The sequence below is a fragment of the Tamandua tetradactyla genome, chromosome 6, assembly GCF_023851605.1.
Source record: "Tamandua tetradactyla isolate mTamTet1 chromosome 6, mTamTet1.pri, whole genome shotgun sequence".
NCBI lineage: Eukaryota > Metazoa > Chordata > Mammalia > Pilosa > Myrmecophagidae > Tamandua > Tamandua tetradactyla.
In genome coordinates, this window is record NC_135332.1 from 60,101,805 (window position 1) to 60,123,242 (window position 21,438).

Below are 21,438 nucleotides of genomic sequence, written 5' to 3' on the forward strand. Positions count from 1 at the left end.
ATGCTGCTGTTCCAAGATCACACATTGAGAATCAGTGGTGTAGGAGCCTATGGAAACCATATCCATATTTTCCTAGGTAATACCCAAAATGTAAACCTCATCCCTGATTGATCCTTTGGATTAAGTCCCCCATGATACGCCTTCAAGTATCTGCCTGATACATTTTCCTTTTCTAACAACTCAACACACAATTACTTAATATGTTTTCCTCACTAGAGTTCTGTGATTCTTCCGCTATATTCCCAGCATCTAAGTAAAATATCTGCTTCATAGTAGGTATTCAACAAATATTTATTGATAAATAAATAAACACTTGTTGAATTAATTCCATGAAATAACAATTTTAACATAACATGACTAAAGCTACTATAAGAGTGACCAAGCATCCTGGTTTGCCCAGAACTGTCTTAAATATTCAGAGTGCTGAAAGTCCTGTGTCCCAGGACTACTGCGGCCGAATATATTAAATATCAACATAAGGATCAAAAGACAAGGAAAAATCTGAATAATGCATTTTTCAACTTTATTTTCAATTCTATTCTTAACTCTAGCTTCTAATGAGTAGCCCCTTATTATTCAATATTAAGTCCAAGTGAAATCAAGGTTTATTCAATGATAAAATTTAAAGTGTACTAGCGAGAAACCTGACATTTTAAGGCACTTTTATTGTGTGTGTGTGTGTGTGTGTGTGTGTGTGTGTGTGTGTGTGTGTGTGTTGGGTGGGGAGGGGGGAGTATGAACTTACCCTCTTTAGCCAAATATAACTCTTTAAATTTTGCTCTCTTTTGATTAAATTCTTGCTCAAGCTGCTGCTGTGCACGTAAAAATTCTGCATTAATTTTTTCCAATTCTGCTACCCGTTGCTGAAGAGAAACTGGAAAAAAAATACTGGTTAACAAGCAATAACTTTTATTTTCTAAATTAAGTTACAATAATAAATTATTATTGCAGCTGCACATTATATACATGAAATAAGTAGTCAAACTTCTTGCAAGGATCCAATATATTCTAGGAAATTCAACTGAAAAAAAGTAAGACACCTACTAGACACACAAACTTAATGAATCATGTAAAGTGAAGTAACATATATAAGAATCACACAAGGCAAAATTCTCAAGAACGCTTCTAAAGTTTCTTTGCATAACTGATGTCAGTTTGTTAATTGGTTTCTGGACTTGTTAAATATTGGATTACTGAAATAATGAATTATTGAAAACTGGATTATAGTTCAAATAATGAACCCACTGCCAATGGTACTAATTTCTGTTTTTCCCAAGTGTTAAGAACAAAATTTAATGGGTTCCCTGATTAGGAAAGCCATATCAGCCTAACCTAATATTCTAATTTCAAAATGATCCATTACCATAGTACTGAAATCATGATAAAAAATCCACTCATATAAAAAGGACAAAGAATTGTGCATTCTGTATGAATTCTCAGTTACTGGGAAATTTTCTGGTTATCACATTAATGCGAATCATGGTGTGGCAGGGATTGGGATAGATTTTTATTTGCAGGGCTGTATAATTTGGCCACACCCAATTAAATGGCCACCTTTCAAGCCAAGCTCAGGAGCTTCTCTGGTTAGATAAGGGGTTGGGAAATTCATGGGCCAATCCCTTGCCCTCAACAACAACCCAGCCATTAAGCTACAATAATCAGCCACTACCCATTACCTAGGTCAGCAAAGTTCTCTTACTATAAGCCACATCACATAATGATGATCTGCCTACAGTTTCAACCCTGATCTGAGATTATCTCTGAAGACCCTTGGCTTTCCCCACTCTTAATCCAGATCTGAATTTAACTGAAACCTGATTTTATAATGCATAGAAGACAGACCGGGGTTCGGGGGGTGGGGGTGGGGATGGACTGCCACCAATGATTTACTATGGATAACAGAATTATGGAAGATTAATTTCTTCCATGTTTTTCAAAGGTCTCTACAGTGACTGTACCTAATCTTTTGACAATAAATAATGAACTAAAACCACTATTTCTTCATTCCCATGACATCCCCAGACTAGTTTCACCACAAAGTGCCTTGGCAAAAGGCAAAAGAAAGTGGAAATGATTGCTATTCCAAGTTCCATGTCATTAAGAGCACACAGTTTGTTTTTTTTTGTTTTTTTTTTTACATGGGTAGGCACTAGGAATTGAGCCCAGGTCTCCGGCGTGGCAGGCAAGAACTCTGCCTGCTGAGCCACCGTGGCCCACCCTACACAGTCATTTTGAGGAGCACAAATATCTAGTCTTTAGGTCAAAGCAAAACTGACAAATGGTCATCAGAATGTTTGACAACCTATGTAGAAAAAGAGGGATGGAGAAATCCACTGGAAGTGAAAATTGTGCAGTCATCTCATTGATCATTTGAAATCTTCAAGAACAGTTAAAAGATAAAAAACAAAAACACTATTACTATAGTTCAAACAACTTGTTCTCTGTACTATTTATTTCTGCTGCCATTTTTATTGTTAAAAAAAATTAAACATTTTTCCACTTAACACTTTAACATTACTGGCAGCTAATAATCACTGCAAGAAGTAGGAAAGGACCCTGGGGAATCAAAAAAGAAAAAAGCAGGACTCTCAGTCCTTCTTCACTTTTCCTAACAAATATCTCCCTACCTCACTCCTACCTTCCACCAACACAGACACACAGACAGACACAGACACAGACACAAACACACACACACACACACACAGCCCCTGCGGTCAATATTATTTTATATACATATAAAATGTTTTATATGTATATAAACTGAGATTGATGAATCAATAAAAACTAAAATGTAGCCCTGGAAATTACACCCAAGATTAAGTGTTTTCCCACTACTCCTCAACCCTATCATGGCTTGGACCCAGAGTATAGACTCAGTCCACACCCACAGTCTGGCTGGCTCCACGTTTCAGGAGAGTTTTTCATTCCAGGAATCATGATCTCTTTGAGACGTACTGAGTAACCCTCTTATTCTCGTGTTTGTTTGCTTTATAATTAAGTAATTAAAAATCCACCTCAAGACTGCTAACATACTGCCACTGAACCAATGTATCTAGAAAAATCAATTCACACTGTTGAGACAGTAGGGAAGTTTGCAAAGAAACATTTTCTAATGTATTAGCAACCAGCCACAAATAAAGCTGAAAATAAGTCTCAACACACAAAATGCTATATTATTTTTTAATACGGTGACTACCAGTTCACAATAGTTAGTTAATACTTAATGTAAAATGTACTTAGCCTGGCATACAGAAAAAATTTGATAAATGTTAGCTGTTTTTATTACAATAGTGACATTTATTTAGTGAATAAAGAAACAAAGGCAGACTATCAAGTGACTTCATATATAGCCAAAAAAGACCATAAGTTACTTCCAATCTCATGATTCTGACTCAGTTTCATGACTAGAATTCCACTTCCTACCCTTTCCCACTCTCATGTGTCTTCCAAGCATCATAGACAAATTAATTAGCATTACTGTCAGCCTTTAACAGTACTAGGCCTTCTGCAACTTAGTAGCCAAGAGCTAATACAGGATACCAGCTTTCATTACCATCCATACATTGTATAAAATGTTATCTTCATTTGAGTAACAGGGAAAAGGAGAAAATTATTGCATGCAATGGCTAATTTTAACTTTTGACATTCAATGGGAAAAATTACTATATCACTTACTCAAAATGTCTGAATTAAGCAACAGCAATACAGAAAAAAAAAACAAAGAAAAAAAACTGACAATATGGTAAATAAATGAAAGAAAGACAAAATGATTCTGAGATATGTCTCCTTCCCTAATTTTAAATTAATGGGGGAACATATAATAACATTTTAGGCCCCAAACTGTCCTCTAACAAAGCAAACATTGTACTAGATTTTATAAGACAAAGCAATGGGAAAGAAAAAGAAAAAGCATACTGCATCAAATTCACTCAATCAGAATAATTCTGCTTAAAGATGTATAAAGAAAAAGCAATTTACAACATTATATAATTCCAATGGAACTAAAGAATCTGAGCAGTTCCTGAAACTCAATCTTAAACATGTATCATTGGATAACTATTAAGTATGGTAGGTACACTCATTCATTGGAATAATATCCAACCAGATACATTGTAAGAACAAAATATAAAATCATACACAGCACAACTATATAGAGTTCTCATTTGGAAAGATGGAAATGTTTCCGTAATTGACAGTGGTGATGGCAGTAGAGCACTGTGAACGTAATTAACAACACTGAAATACGTATCTGAATGTGGCTAAAAGGGGAAATGTTAGTTTGCATATATGATAATAGAATAAATTTTTTTTTAATCCACTGAACTGTACTACACAGTGAACCCTAAATTAAACCATGGACTATAGTTAATAGTACAATCGTAAAAAGGCACTTTCGTTAATTATAACAAATGCTCCACACCAATGAAGGGTGTTATAATAATAGGGTGGTATATGAGAATCTTGTATTTTATACAAGATTGTTCAGAAAAATCATAACTTCTTTAATAAAAAATAAAAACTTTTAGCAAAAATAATATATATATGTGCCAAATTATATTGAAAGTGGTTACATCTCTGAATCAGGAGGTAAAGTTACATTATGCTAGTTACATTATGCTAACTGGATTTAAATTAAAAGGTAATAAAGAGGGGGTTTTTTAAGCTTTAATGATCATAATTTTATTGCTCCATCTCAACCACTTTGCTCAAAAAAAGTGCACATAATTTACTTCAATGGTCTTATAATACTCTAACAGACAAAATAATCATTTTTTAAACTAAGATTTTCCAAGGATAGCAATTTGCTAAAAAAGATAAATTTCCTAAAAAACATATCTCCTGTTTCAGTATTGTCCTACCGAGCAAGCCTTCTCCTTGTGCTCTAAATCTCATCACCATCAGCCTCTTCTAATAAGTGATTATTATTTATAGTAAATCAACCCACCAAATTATGATTTGTTTAGACTATTTAAATAAGACTTTAAACTTGGCATGCCTTGTAGTAGAAGGGAAGGAAGAGGAGAAAATAAGAGTGGGTGGAGCTGGCAGTGATTACTCATCTAGAGAATATTCATCACAAAGAGCAGTCTACATGCAGGTAACTGGGTTAAAATTACCAAACACTTTACAATAATAGATCAAACAGATATGGTGTTTGGGAATCACTTCTTCCATTATCCCAATTGCTCTCCCTTTGTACTAAAGTTAGTCAAAATTCTACATAAAACAGGACATCCAGGAGTGAAAGTCTCCCTGGTGGACGTGGGAGATGACCCCCAGGGATGAGTCCAGCCCTGGCACCGAGGGATCAACAATACCATCCTGACCAAAGGGGGGAAAGAACATATAAATAAGGTATCAGTGGCTGAGAGAGTTCAAATCGAGTCTAGAGGCTACTCTAGAGGTCACTCTTACGCACGCTTCAATTAGACACTGCTACTTATTACAGCTTGCCAAACCCCAATCAAAACCATTCCAACCAATTTTAAAGAATATCTAGGGCAATATATAAGATTCTACAAAGGTTCCATGCACTGGGATACCTTTCCAGAAACGTTACAACCTCCAGATGGGTCCCTGGACCAGGTAAGTCCTGAAACCTAGAGGGCCCAGCCTCTCTGGAACATCAGGTGGTTTCATCTCCCTATCCCATATTACTGACAACCCCTTCCAACATGAAAAAGTTGGAATGGACATGGCCCAAATACCCCTAAAGAGTGGGATAGAAGGATCGAAGGTGATGGTGGAGTTATACAGAGAAGGTAGGGTTTGGCAGATGCGTGTGATTGCTGAATCACTGCACTATTTCTTTTAGTCTCCAGCATCTTAGAACAACTAAAAGAAAAAAAAAAAATTGTAGCATTTGTAACCCATACCAAACTTGGAAATCTGTTCTACATTTAATTGTTGTGCTGTGCCTTAAAATTTATTGCTTTTTTGAATATATGTTATTTTTCACAAAAAAGAAAAAATAAGTCGATTGTGATGGTAATAAAATACTTATTCCTTCTAGCCTCCTATATTCTGGAGCAGCTAGAAGGAAAAGTCTGAGATGATGGTATGGTAGCCCATGACAAACCCTGGGATCTGTCCTGTGAGTTTTTTTTGAAGAGTGCTTTGAAAACTATCGCTTTCTTCTTTCTTTGCTTTGTATACATGCTATATTATACCATTTAAAAAGTTAAAAAAAAAAAAAAAAGATATCCAAATTGAAAAGGAAGAAGTAAAACTTCCACAACTTGAAGATGACATGGTCCTATATAAACTCCCAAAAAACCTACGACAAAGCTACTAATAACAATAAACAAATTCAGCAAAACGGCAGGGAAGAAAATCAACATGCAAAAATCAAGTGTTTCTATACATTATAATGAGCAATCCAAGGAGGAAATCAAGAAAATAATTCTATTTACAATAGCAACTAAAAGACTGAAATATCTCAGAATAAATTTAACCAAAGATGTAAAGGACATATACTGAAAACTACTAAACACTGCTAAAAGAGGACATAAATGGAAGGACATCACGTGCTCATGGATTGGAAGACTAAATATTGTCAAAATGTCAGTTGTACTAAAAGCAATTTACAGATTCAATGCAATTCCAATTAAAATTCCAAGAGTCTTCTTTGCAGAAAGGGAAAAGCCAATCATCAGATTTATGTGGAAGGATAAGTGGCCCCAAATAGGCAAAGCCATCTTGAAAAAAAAAAGATGGAGCACTTGCATTTTCTGATCTTAAAATTTATTACAAAACTAGTGTGTTCAGCACGACACTGGCATAAGGATAGATATACTGAAATATGAATTCAAAGTTCAGAAACAGCCTCATATCTAAGGCCAAATGGTGCTGGGAGAACTGGATATGCATATACAAAAGAATGGAGTCCCCTATATCACACCATAAACAAAAATTAACCCAAAATAGATCAAAAACCTAAATATAAGAACCAGGACTTTAAACTTCTATAAGAAAGCACAGGGAAGAATCTACAGGATTATGAATTACCAGTGGTTTCCTCGACCTTACACCAAAAGCACAATTAGCAAAAGAAAACAGATAAATGGAACCTCTTCAAAATTAAAAGTTTTTGAGCTTCAAAGGACTTCATCAAGAAAGTCATTCATTGTTGGTGGGAATGTAAATTGGTGCAGCCACTACAGAAAACAGTTTGCCAGATCCTGAGAAAATTTAGAATTACCATATTAACCAATAATCTCACTTCTGGGAATATACTCAAAATAACTTGAAAGCAGGAATTCGAACAGGTGTTTGCACACCAATGATCATAAAAGCATTATTCACAATTGCAAAAATACAGAAGCAACCAAAGTATATATCAATAGATGAATGGATAAGAAAATGTGGAATATACATTGTTTTAGTTTGCTAACGCTGCCAGAATGCAATAAACCAGAAATCACTTGGCATTTATAAAGGGGATTTATTAAGTTACAAGCTTATATTCTAAGGCCATAAAAAAGTCCAAACGAAGACATCCAGAGAAAGATACCCTGACTCAAGAAAGGCCGATGGCATCCAGAACACCTGCCAGCTAGAAAGGCACATGACTGGCATCTACTGGTCTTCTGGCTTCTAATTTCAAACAGCTTCCCTGGGGATGATTTCTTTCTGCATCTCCAAACATCTGTTTCCAAAATTGTTTCCCTTTAAAGGACTCCAGTAAGCAGATTACCACCCACCTTGGACTGGCAGAGACATGTCTCCATGGAAATCACCTAATCAAAAAGATCCTACCAAACAATAGGTCTGCCCCCACAAGATTGGATTAAGAAAAGAACCTGGCTTTTCTGAGGTTCATAACAGTTTCAAACCAGCAAATGCATACAATGTTCAGCTGTAAAAAGAAAGGAAGCTCTGATGCATGCAACAACATGGGTGAACTGTGAAAGCCTCATGTCAAGTGAAATAAGCCAAACATAGGACAAAGACTGTATGATCTCACTGATATGAAACAATCAGAATAAGCAAATTCAGAGTCAGAAACTAGAACACAGGTTACCAGGGGCTGGGGAGGGCAATGGAAGGGAGAGATAAAGCTTAATTGGTACAGAATTTCTATTGGGGTTGATGGAAAAGTAGTGATAACAGATGTTGGTAGCTGTACAACACTGTAAATACAATTAACACCAATGGATTAAATATGAACTTGGATAGGAAGAAATTTTAGATTGTATACACATTACTAAAATTAAGACAGAACAAAAAAGTTCAGTGGTTGCCAGGGGTTTTAGAGTAAAGGACAGACAGATAGCTGGAGCATAAGGAATTTTAAGGGCTGCGAAACTGATAAGTATGCTCCTGTAATGGTGAATTTATGACAGTATGCATTTATCAAAACTCATCGAGCTGTGTAACACAAAGAGTGAATCCTAATGTAAACTAATGTATAAATATTGGTTCATCAACTGTAACAAATGCACAATGCTAATGCAAGATGTTAAAAATAGAAGAACTTACTAAAAGAGAAAAACTGCCAACCAAGAATTCTATACCCAGAAAAATTGTCCTTCAAAAATGAGGGAGAAATTAAAACATTTTCAGACAAAAAATCACTGAGAGAATTTGTAACCAAGAGACCAGCTCTGCAAGAAATACTAAAGGGAGCAATAGAGACAGATAAGAAAAGACAGAAGAGAGAGGTGTGGAGAAGAGTGTAGAAAGAAGGAAAATTAGATATGACATATAAAATAGAAAGGCAAAATGGTAGAGGAAAGTACTACCCAAACAGCAATAACACTAAATGTTAATGGATTGAACTCCCCAATCAAAAGACATAGACTGGCAGAATGAATTAAAAAACAGGATCCTACTATATGCTGTCTACAGGAAACACATCTTAGACCCAAAGATAGACATAGGTTGAAAGTGAAAGGTTGGGAAAAGATATTTCATGCAAATAACAACCAGAAGAGAGCAGGAGTAGCTATACTAATATTCAACAAATAAGACTTCAAATGTAAAACAGTTAAAAGAGACCAAGAAGGATACTATCTACTAATAAAAGGAACAATTCAACATGAAGACATAACAATCATAAATATTTATGCACCAAACCAGAATGCCCCAAAATACATGAAGCAAACACTGCAAACACTGAAAAGGGAAATAGACACATCTACCATAATAGTTGTAGACTTCAATTCCCCACTCTCATCAATGACAGAACATCTAGACAGAGGATCAGTAAAGAAACAGAGAATTTGAATATTACAATAAATGAGCTAGACTTAACAGACATTTATAGGACATTACACCCCACAATAGCAGGATACACCTTTTTCTCAAGTGCTCATGGATCATTCTCAAAGACAGACCATATGCTGGGTCACAAAGCAAGTCTCAATAAATTTTAAAAGATTGAAATCATACACAACGCTTTCTCAGATCATAAAGGAATGAAGTTGGAAATCAATAATAGGCAGAATGCCAGAAAACTCACATATACGTGGAGGCTTAACAACACACTCTTACACAACCAATGGGTCAAGGAAGAAATTACAAGAGAAATCAAGTAAATATCTCGAGGCAAATGAAAATGAAAACACAACATTTCAAAACTTATAGGACGCAGCAAAGGCAGTGCTAAGAGGGAAATTTATTGCCCTAAATGCCTATATCAGAAAAGAAGAAAAGGCAAAAATTCAGGAATTAACTGTCCACTTGGAAGAACTGGAGAAAGAACAGCAAACTAACCCCAAAGCAAGCAAAAGGAAAGAAATAACAAAGATTAGAGCAGAAATAAATGAAATTGAAAACATGAAAACAACAGAGAAAATCAATAAGACCAGAAGTTGGTTCTATGAGAAAATCAATAAGATTGATGGGCCCTTAGCAAGACTGACAAAAAGAAGAAGAGAGAGGATGCAAATAAATAAGATCAGAAATGGAAGAGGAGACATAATCACTGACCTCACAGAAATAAAGGAGGTAATAACAGGATACTATGAAAAACTTTATGCTAATAAATACAACAATGTAGATGAAATGGACAACTTCCTAGAAAGGCATGAACAACCAACTTTGACTTAAGGAGAAATAGATGACCTCAACAAACCAATCACAAGTAAAGAAATTGAATCAGTCATTCAAAAGCTTCCCAAAAAGAAAAGTCCAGGACCAGACGGCTTCACATGTGAATTCTACCAAACATTCCAGAAAGAATTAGTACCAACCCTACTCAAACTCTTCAAAAAAACTGAAGTGGAGGGAAAGCTACCTAATTCATTCTATGAAGCCAACATCACCCTCATACCAAAACCAGGCAAAGATATTACAAAAAAAGAAAACTACAGACCAATCTCTCTAATGAATATAGATGCAAAAATCCTCAACAAAATTCTAGCAAATCGAATCCAGCAACACATTAAAAGAATTATACATCATGACCAAGTAGGATTCATCCCAGGTATGCAAGGATGGTTCAACATTAGAAAATCAATTAATGTAATACACCATATCAACAAATCAAAGCAGAAAAATCACATGATCATCTCAATTGATGCAGAGAAGGCATTTGACAAAATTCAACATCCTTTCCTATTGAAAACACTTCAAAGGATAGGAATACAAGGGAACTTCCTTAAAATGATAGAGGGAATATATGAAAAACCCAAAGCTAATATCATCCTCAATGGGGAAAAACTGAAAACTTTCCCCCTAAGATCAGGAAGAAGACGAGGATGTCCACTATCACCACCATTATTCAACATCGTGGTGTAAGTTCTAGCCAGAGCAATTAGCAAGAAAAAGAAATACAAGGCATCAAAATTGGAAAGGAAGAAGTAAAACTATCACTGTTTGCAGACGATATGATATTATACGTCGAAAACCCTGAAAAATCCACAGCAAAACTACTAGAGCTAATAAACGAGTACAGCAAAGTTGCAGGTTACAAGATGAACACTCAAAAATCTGTAGTGTTTCTATACACTAGCAATGAACAATCTGAGGGGGGAATCAAGAAATGAATTCCATTTACAATTGCAACTAAAAGAATAAAATACTTAGGAATAAATTTAACTAAAGAGACAAAAGACTTATACAAAGAAAACTACAAAAAACTGTTAAAAGAAATCACAGAAGACCTAAATAGATGGAAGGGCATACCACGTTCATGAATTGGAAGACTAAATATAGTTAAGATGTCAATTCTACCTAAACTGATTTACAGATTCAACGCAATACCAATCAAAATCCCAACAACTTACTTTTCAGAAATAGAAAAACCAATAAGCAAATTTATCTGGAAGGGCAGGGTGCCCCGAATTGCTAAAAGTATCTTGACGAAAAAAACGAAGCTGGAAGTCTCACGCTGCCTGACTTTAAGGTATATTATGAAGCCACAGTGGTCAAAACAGCATGGCACTGGCATAAAGATAGATATACTGACCAATGGAATCGAATAGAGTGCTCAGATATAGACCCTCTCATCTATGCACATTTGATCTTTGATAAGGCAGTCAAGCCAACTCATTTGGGACAGAACAGTCTCTTCAATAAATGGTGCCTAGAGAACTGGATATCCATATGCAAAAGAATGAAAGAGGACCCGCATCTCACACCCTATACAAAAGTTAACTCGAAACGGATCAAAGATCTAAACATTAGGTCTAAGACCATAAAACAGTTAGAGGAAAATGTAGGGAGATATCTTATAAATCTTATAACTGGAGGTGGTTTTATGGCCCTTACACCTAAAGCAAGAGCACTGAAGAAAGAAAGAAAGAAATGGGAACGCATCAAAGAACTTCATCAAGAAAGTAAAAAGACAGCCTACACAATGGGAGACAATATTTGGAAACGACATATCAGATAAAGGTCTAGTATCCAGAATTTATAAAGAGATTGTTCAACTCAACAACAAAAAGACAGCCAATCCAATTACAAAATGGAAAAAAGACTTGAACAGACACTTCTCAGAAGAGGAAATACAAATGGCCAAAAGGGATATGAAGAGATGCTCAACGTCCTTGGCCATTAGAGAAATGCAAATCAAAACCACAATGAGATATCATCTCACACCCACCAGAATGGCCATTATCAACAAAACAGAAATGACAAGTGCTGGAGAGGATGTGGAGAAAGAGGTACACTTATCCACTGTTGGCGGGAATGTCAAATGGTGCAACCACTGTGGAAGGCAGTTTGGCAGTTCCTCAAAAAGCTGAACATAAAATTGCCATATGACCCAGCAATACCATTGCTAGGTATCTACTCAGAGGACTTAAGGGCAAAGACACAAACGGACACTTGCACACCATTATTTATAGCAGCATTATTTACAATTGCAAAGAGATGGAAACAGCCAAAATGTCCATCAACAGACGAGTGGCTAAACAAACTGTGGTATATACATATGATGGAATATTATGCAGCTTTAAGACAGAATAAACTTTTGAAGTATGTAACAACATGGATGGACCTTCAGAACATTATGCTGAGTGAGACTAGCCAAAAACTAAAGGACAAATACTGTATGGTCTCACTGATATGAACCGGCATTAGTGAATAAACTTGGAATATGTCGTTGGTAACAGAGACCATCAGGAGACAGAAATAGGGTAAGATATTGGGTAATTGGAGCTGAAGGGATACGGACTGTGCAACAGGACTGGATACAAAAACTCAGAAATGGACAGCACAATACTATCTAATTGTAATGTAATTATGTTAAGACACTGAATGAAGCTGCATGTAAGAATGATAGAGGGAAGAGGGCTGGGGGCATAAATGAAATCAGAAAGAAAGATAGATGTTAAAGATTGAGATGGTATAATCTAGGAATACCTAGAGTGTATAATAATAGTGACAAAATGTACAAATTTTTAAAATGTTTTTATATGATGAAGAACAAAGGAATATCATTACTGCAGGGTGCTGAAAATAGATGGTAATTAATATTTTAAAATATCACCTTATGTATGAGACTAAAGCAAAAAATGTTTGTTACAAAATTAAAAAAAAATGGAAGAACTGTGTGAAGGATGAGGGGCCACAGGTGAACTGTAGTTTCTGATCAAGTTTTCTGTACATTTAAACAGCTCTAAAAAATAAAGTCAAGGCAGAGGGCAAGGAACTGAGAGGCAGAAAGCTGAAGCCTGGCACGGAGGGGCAGAGCCCGCAGGAGTGCATGGACAAGAATGCGGGACTAGGAAGTAAGCCAGGCCATGTTCCTTGGACACGTTACCCATACCAGGCAACTAATCCTACACCGCAAGCATGTGAACCTCATTACCCACTCCCATTCCCCACGCTCCAGGTGCCACTATTCCACCAGCCCCCAGTGCATGTACCTGCTCCACACCCCCATCCCAAGTGCAGCCTAACCCACCTCTCCTGCATACCTCCCGAGTACTACCTCCCCCTCCCTGTTCCCTGCAGGCTACTGCTAGCACATAGAAGTTGCAGGAACTAACCTTCATACCTAGGCTACCCCGGTTCCCTGCCTACAGTTATCACACACCCTCACCCCCCCACCCCTGAGCTCAGTGCATCCATTTATGGCACTCCCAGGCACACACATGAGCAAAGGCCCCCAATCACAACATTCAGCTCTGGGAACCACACTTTTCAGCAGTCCTAGAACTGCGCATGCACGCAGCCCTCAGACTCACTTCCCAGCTCTGAGAAAGTGCCAACTTGCACAGCCAGGTCACGTGTGCCGCCAATCCACGAAGGCATAACGCCGACCTGCTGCCACAGTTCTACGCATATGCAAAAAGGGCCCCATGCCTTAGACCAGTGCCTACCAGGTTCATGCCCCCAGACTTGTGCACCTGCACAGCTACATCCTTCCTGGCCGCTGGGCGCCCAGGTGGACAAGCATCAGGATAACATCCGCAATCTGTACCCATACCGACCCTGAAACAAATCACTACACTGAATGCTCCACCCCATGCCCTGCTCTCTGCTATACAACCATCCTGCGAACACAAGGCCTTGGACTACTGAAAAAATCAACTCCCACAGATTTTAATCAAGATATTTAAATGCCATGAAGACAGAAGATCACTAAGCATATCACAATGCAGACAGATAAGCCCTGCCAAAAGACCAAATTAAAACACCAGAGGAGACCCAGAAGTTGGAACAACTAATCAAAGATGTTCAAACAACTCTACTTAATAAAATAAGTGGGATAGCAAATAAAAAAAGGAGATTAAGAAGACAGCAGAAGAGCACAAAGAGAAATTTGAAAGTATAAACAGTAAAATAGCGGATATAATGAAGATGAAAGACTCTGTTGACCAAATAAAAAGCATACTAGAAGGACACACCAGATTTGAAGAGACAGAAGAAAGAATAAGCAATATAGAGGACAGGATAACTGACTTCAAAGACTCAAAATAGCAAATGGCAAAAAAGACGGTCAAAATTGAATGGGAACTCAGGGAAATGATAGACAAAACAAAGTGCACAAATATAAGAATCAATGGTGTCCCAGAAGGAGAAGAGAGGAGTAAGGGCTAGGAACAGTAGTTGAGGATATAATGGGGGAAAACTTCCCAACCCTCATAAAGGACATAAAATAAAAGTCAAAGAAGCCCAAAGAACTCCAAACAGAATAAATCCAAATAGCCCTTCCCCAAGGCACATACTAATCAGTCTGTCAAATGTTGAAGAGAAGCAGAAAATCTGAAAGGGGCAAGAGAAAAACAATCTATTATATATAAGAAAATCAAACATGACTGAGTTCATACTACTCAACTAGCACCCCGGAGGTGAGAAAGCAGTGGTATGATATATTCAAGATTCTGAAAGAGAAAGGCTTCCAGCCAAGAATTCTGTACCTAGCCAAATTGTCCTTCAAAATTGTGGGAGAGATTAAAGTTTTCAGACAAAGAAGTCCTGAAAGAATTTGTCAACAAGAGACTGGCCCTATAAGAAACACTAAAAGGAGCTCTGCCGGCTGAAAAAAAAAAAAGAGACAGGAAAGAAAAGTCTAGAGGAGGGCACAGGATTGAAGAGGACCACTAAGGGTAATTTAAAGAACACAAAGAGAAAGAGGGAAAAGAATATATAGATCTGACAAATAAAAAAGACGGTAGAATGAAGAAAATCTTTTCTGTAATAACTGTGAAAGTTAATGAACTAAACTTACCAATTAAAAGATACCGACTGCCAGAATAGATTAAGAAACATAATCCAGCCATATGCTGCTTACAAGAGACTGATCTTAGATACAAGGATACAAATAGATTGGAAGTGAAAGGATGGAAAAACATGTTCCATGCAAGTTGTCACCAAAAGAAAGCAGGAGTAGATACACTAATTTCAGACAAAATAGACTTTAAATGTAAAGACATCATAAGAGACAAAGTAGGACACCATAATACTAATCAAAGGGTCAATACACCAAAAAGATATAACAATCATAAAAGTTTATGCTCCCAGGGCGGGCCACGGTAGCTCAGTGGCAGAGTTCTCACCTGCCATGCCAGAGACCCAGGTTCGGTTCCCGGTGCCTGCCCATGGCAAATAAAGTAAGTTTATGCTCCCAATCAAGGAGCTCCAAAGTACATGAGACAGACATTGGCAAAACTAAAGGGAGTGATAGACGTTTCAACAATAACAGTACAAGACTTCAATACACTACTTTCCTCTATAGATAGAACAACCAGACAGAAGGATCAACAAGGAAATAGAGAAGTTACATAACTTGATACATGAATTAGACCTAACAGACAGATACAGGTCATTGCATCCCAAAGCACAAGGTTATACATTGCTATCTAGGTCACATGGAACATTCCCCAGGATAGATCATACGCTGGGGCACAAAACAGGTCTTTATAAATTTTTAAATACTGAAATTATTCAAAGCACTTTCTCTGATCACAATGGGATGAAGCTGGATCTCAATAATCACCAAAGAACAAGAACATTCACAAACAAATGGAGATTAAATAATACACTCTTAAACAATCAGTGGGTCAAGGAAGAAATTGCTAGAGAAATGAGTAGCTATCTGGAGATGAATGATGATGAGAATACAACTTATCAGAATTTATGGGATGTGGTAAAGGCTGTGCTAAGAGGGAAATTTATTGTTTTAAATGCCTATATTAAAAAGCAAGAAAGAGCAAAAATCGAGGACTTAACAACAAACCTGGAGGAACTTGAGAAAGAACAGCAAACTAACCCCAAAGCAAATAGGAGAAGAGAAATAACAAAGATTAAAGCAGAGATAAAAGAATGAGAGAACAAAAGAACAACAGAAAGAATCAATAAAATGAAAAGCTGGTTCTTTGAGAAAATCAATAAAATTGATGGGCCACTAGAAAGACTGACAAAGAAAAAAAGAGAGAGGATGCAAATAAACAAGATCAGAAATGAGAAGCATTGTGTTACCACAGACCCTGAAGAAACAAAATAAATCATAAGAGGCTACTACAAACTAATATATGCCAACAAACAGACAACTTGGATGTAATGGACAAATTCCTGGAGACACACAAACCAGCTACACTGACTCAGGTAGACGTAGAAGATCTCAACAAACTAATCACAAGTAAAGAGATTCAATCAGTCATCAAAAATCTTCCTACAAAGAAAAGCCCAGGGCCAGATGGCTTCACAGTAGAATTTTATCACACTCCATAAAGAAATAACACCAGTCCTGCTCAAACCTTCCCAAAAAATTTGAGGAAAAAGGAACTCTACCTATACTCATGTTATGAAGCTAGTATCATTTTAATACCAAAACCGGGTAAAGACGCTCTAAGAAAGGAAAATTACAGGCCAATCTCCCTGATGAACAAAGACCCAAAAATTCTCAATAAAATATTAGCAAATCGAATCCAACAGCATATTAAAAGAATTATACAACATGACCAAGTGGGGTTTATACCAGAAATGCAAGAATGTTCAACACAAGAAAATCAATTAATGTAATACAACACTTAACAAGTCAAAAGGGAAAAATCACATGAGCATCTCGATTGATGCTGAAAAAAACAAAATTCAGTATCCTTCTGTTAAAAACACTCCAAAAGATAGGAATCAAAGGTAACTACCTCAATATGATAAAGGGAATATATGAAAAACTGATAGCCAGGCGGGCCGCGGTGGCTCAGCGGGCAAAGTGCTTGCCTGCTATGCCGGAGGACCTCGGTTCGATTCCCGGCCCCAGCCCATGTAACAAAAAACGGAAAAACAAAATACAATAAAACAAGAAAATGTTTAAAAAAAAAAAAAAAAAAAAACTGATAGCCAGCATCATACTCAATGGAGAGAGACAGAAACATTCCCCCTAAGATCAGGTACAAGACAAGGATGCCTACTGTTAAGCACTATTAATCAACATTCTGCTAGAAGTTCTAGCTAAAGCAATCAGGCAGGACAAAGAAATAAAAGGCATCCAAATTAGAAAGGAAGAAATAAAACACTTGTTACTTGCAGATGATATAATACTATACTTGGAAGATTCTAAGAAATCTACAGCAAAGTTACTTGAGCTAATAAACAAATTCAGCAGGGTGGCAGGATACAAAATTAATGTGCAAAAATCAGTAATATTTCTATACACAAGCAATGACCTAGCTGAGGAGTCTCAGTTAAGGAAAAGATTTCATTCAAAATAGCAAGTAAAAGAATCAAATACTTAGGAACGAACTTAACTAGGGACATAAAGAACTTGTACACAGAAAACGACATAACCTTGCTAGAAGAAATCAAAGGAGATCTAAATAGGTGGAAAGACATTCCCTGCTCAAGGATAGGAGAGCTAAATATAGTCAAGATGTCAATTCTCCCCAAACTGATCTACAGATTCAACACAGTACAAATCAAAATTCCAACAACCTACTTTAAAGATTTGGAAAAGCTAACTGCCAAATTCATCTGGAAGGGAAGGAGACCCCGAATAGCTAAAAGCATCCTAAAATAGAAGAACAAAGTGGGAGTATTAACACTCCCTGACTTTATAACTTATTATAAAGTGGTCAAAACAGCAATGTACTGGCACAAAGACAGAAGCACTGACCAATGGAATGGAATCGATAGCGCAAAAACAGACCACCAAATCTATGGTCAACTGATTTTTGACAAGGCTTCCAAATCCTCTGAACTGGGACAACATAGTCTTTTCAATAATTGTGCATGGAAGAACTGGATATCAATAGCCAAAAGAATGGAAGAGGACCTCTATCTTGCACTCAATACAAAAATTAACTCAAAGTGCATCAAACATGTAACTATAAGAACTAGCACCATATAGCTTCTAGAAGAAAATGCAGGGAAACATCTTCAAGACCTAGTAATAGGAGGTAGCTTCCTTAACGTTACTCCCAAAGCAAAGTAACAAAAGAAAAAAATAGATAAATGGGAACTCCTCAAAATCAAATGCTTCTGCACCTCAAAACACTTTGTCAAAAACGTGAAGAGGCAGCCAACTCAATGGGGGAAATATTAGGAAATCACATATCAGACAAAGGTCTGATTTCCTATATATACAAAGAAATCATACAACTCAACAACAAAAGAACAAACAACCCAATTATAAAATGGGCTAAAGATATGAATAGGCATTTTTCTGATGGCTCAATACAGTTGGCTCAAAAGCACATGAAGAGATGCCCACTTTCACTGGCTATAAGGGAAATGCAGATCAAGACTACAATGAGATATCACCTCACACCTATAAGAATGGCTGCTATTAAACAAATAGGAAACTACAAATGTTGGAAAGGATATAGAGAAACTGGGACATTTACGCACTGTTGGTGGGAATGTATAATGTTGCAGCCACTACGGAAGACTGTTTGGAGGTTCCTTAGGAAACTAAATATCAAGTTGCCCTATGACCCAGCAATAGCACTACTTGGTTATATACCCAAAAGAGTTGAGAGCAACAACACAACAGACATACACACACCAATGTTCATAGTAGCATTATTCACAATCGCCAAATGATGGAAACAAACCAAATGCCCATCAACAGGCGAGTGGATCAACAAAATGTGGTATATACATACGATGGAATATTATGCAACAGTTAAGACAAAATGACATTCTGAAGCACATGGCAAGATGGATGAGCCTTGAAGACATAATGCTGAGCAAAATTAGCCAGACACAAAAGAACAGATACTGTCTGATTTCACTTTTATGACCAGCATAAAGGTATAATCAGAGGCTTATATGCAGAATGTAGGAGACTTAAAGATATATAGAAGCTACAGATGGGTGAGCCATTATCTAATGAGGTTGAACTCCAATGTAAAGGAACAGATAGGGGCGAAGGTGATAAGTAATATTGAAGATGAATAAGAATGAAAGGGGTGTATAGACCTACATGTCCCACTGATTCACACTAGAAATATGAATGAGATCTTGTAAGAACAACTTCAAAGATATGATTCATGTATAAAGAGCGTTTTAAGTCCAGGGTACAGGGGGAAAACTGCTATTGCATGCTATGAGCTATGTTCAGAAGGAAACCATCAGCACTACCACAGCAACAGCAGAGGTAAATAACAGGGGGAGGGACAAGAGTTAAGAGGAGGTTTAGATTTCCTGTTTGGCAAGGCTGTGTTTATTGCTTTTCTTTCTCTTGGGAACAATGAACTTATTTAAAATTGAAAATGTTGTTGGACTGTGGACTTTGAGCCTTCTACATGATACCCAATGACTGTAGGTGGCTGAATGATGCACTGACTGAGAAGAAGCTTGGGGAACGATGGTGTATACTTATGAATGAAGGTTGTGCTGAATAAAAAGGAGCAATGTTGTGAAGCATGCAGCAATGCAAATGAACATGTGGGACATTTGGTGAGACAAAATAATCCAGAAACAAAGAAACAATGGTTTACTCACCTTTAGAAAGTGCTTATAAGAAAACAGGGAAAACTGAAGAGGAGGGAAAGCAAAATTGAAGAGGACGGAAAGCTACCTAACTCATTCAACGAAGCCAACATCACCCTCATACCAAAGCCAGACAAAGATATTACTAAAAAAGAAAACTACAGGCCAATCTCTCTAATGAATATAGATACAAAAATCCTCAACAAAATTCTAGCAAATCGACTGCAAGCCCCCTTCAGGGAATGTTGAGATTGGGGAGAAATTCAACTTCCCCAAGTTGAATTCTTGATATTCTCACAAGCAGTGTGGACAACCAAAGCTATAGGCTGAGCCCCCAGTCTTGGGGTTTGTTCATATGAAACTTAACCCCACAAAGGATAGGTCAAGTCTACTTAAAATTTAGGCCTAGGACTTCCGGAGAAGATGGCGGCTTAGTAAGGTGGGCATGTCTTAGTTCCTCCTCCACAACAACTACTAAATAACTAGAAACAGTACAGAACAGCTCCCGGAGCCATGACAGAGACCAGACACACAGTGTACCCCAGTCTGGAATGGCTGGACCGGCTAAGAGACTCCACTGCGGTGAGGTCCCCGAGCGGCGGGCGCTTTCCCGGGCCGCGGCGGCTGGCAGCTGGAGCCCGTCCCTCCCTCCTTCCCGAGCCAGCTGGGAGCTTCGGAGCAGCAGTTTCCCAAGCCGCGGTGGCCAGCGCCCCTCCCCCACACGCGGCTTCCCGGGCCGGCTGGGAGCCTCAGATCAGCGGTTCCCCAAGCCGCGGCGGCCGGTGACTGGAGCCCCTCCCACACACGCAGCTTCCCGAGCCGGCTGGGAGCCTCGGATCAGCAGTTCCCCAAGCCGTGGTGGCTGGCAACTGGCGCCCCTCCCACACACGCGGCTTCCCGGGCCAGCTGGGAGTCTCAGATCAGCGGTTCCCCAAGCCACGGCGGCCGGAGACCAGCACCCCTCCCACACACGCGGCTTCCCGGGCCGGCTGGGAGCCTCGGATCAGCAGTTCCCCAAGCCGCGGTGGCCGGCGCCCCTCCCTCACAGGCGACTTCCCAGAGGAAAAAGAAAGAGTCTCCAACAGTAGTAGAGACGGAGCCCAACCTAACACCAATAGTGGCATTAATGAACAATTTCTGACTACTAAAAATAGGCCCTCAGCTCAGGCGAAACTGATCAAGGCGGAAGTCAGCTATTAGGCTAACTGAAAAAGAGGAAGGGGGGCGAAACAGAGCCTTCTGCAGCTGTTTCTATGGAGGCTTCGTTGCCTCTGGGCTCAGCACTGGGATTACACAGGTTGCAACTGCCCCGAATGCAGAGGCAGGCTGCTTTCAGGGCTCTCTACCACCTGAACCTTCCCCGCGGGAGGGGCGAAACGCAACTCAGGTGGAATCCCTCTCTCAAGGAGTTCAGATCCCAGGACTTCACAATTTGAAGCCATTAAAACCAACCTACGGCCTCTCCTCTGTCTCCACCACACACCCAGCAGCGAGAGTCTTCCAAAGTTAAAGGAGCCACAACATCTTTTGCTGGTGGGACCCACAGACAAACAAGTACCACATACTGGGCAGGATAAGAAAAACAGAGCCCAGAGACTTCACAAGAAAGTC

At 38.2% G+C, this 21,438-nt stretch overlaps 1 protein-coding gene across 7 annotated transcripts in view; it reads right to left on the reverse strand.

Moving 5' to 3' along the window:
• The window catches only part of RABEP1 (rabaptin, RAB GTPase binding effector protein 1), a 266,434-nt gene that overhangs the window by 78,332 nt on the left and 166,664 nt on the right, over window positions 1–21,438 (reverse strand). For 6 of the 7 annotated variants that reach the window (XR_013177859.1, XM_077165816.1, XM_077165814.1 and 3 more), the window contains exon 2: window positions 746–874. The exons of the other annotated variant lie outside the window; for it this stretch is intronic. Coding sequence is in view for 4 of the 6 variants with exons in the window: in XM_077165814.1 (XP_077021929.1) it covers window positions 746–874 (129 nt within the window). In the remaining 2 variants the exon portion in view is untranslated. The remainder of the gene's footprint in view (window positions 1–745; window positions 875–21,438) is intronic. 7 annotated transcript variants of the gene reach the window in all.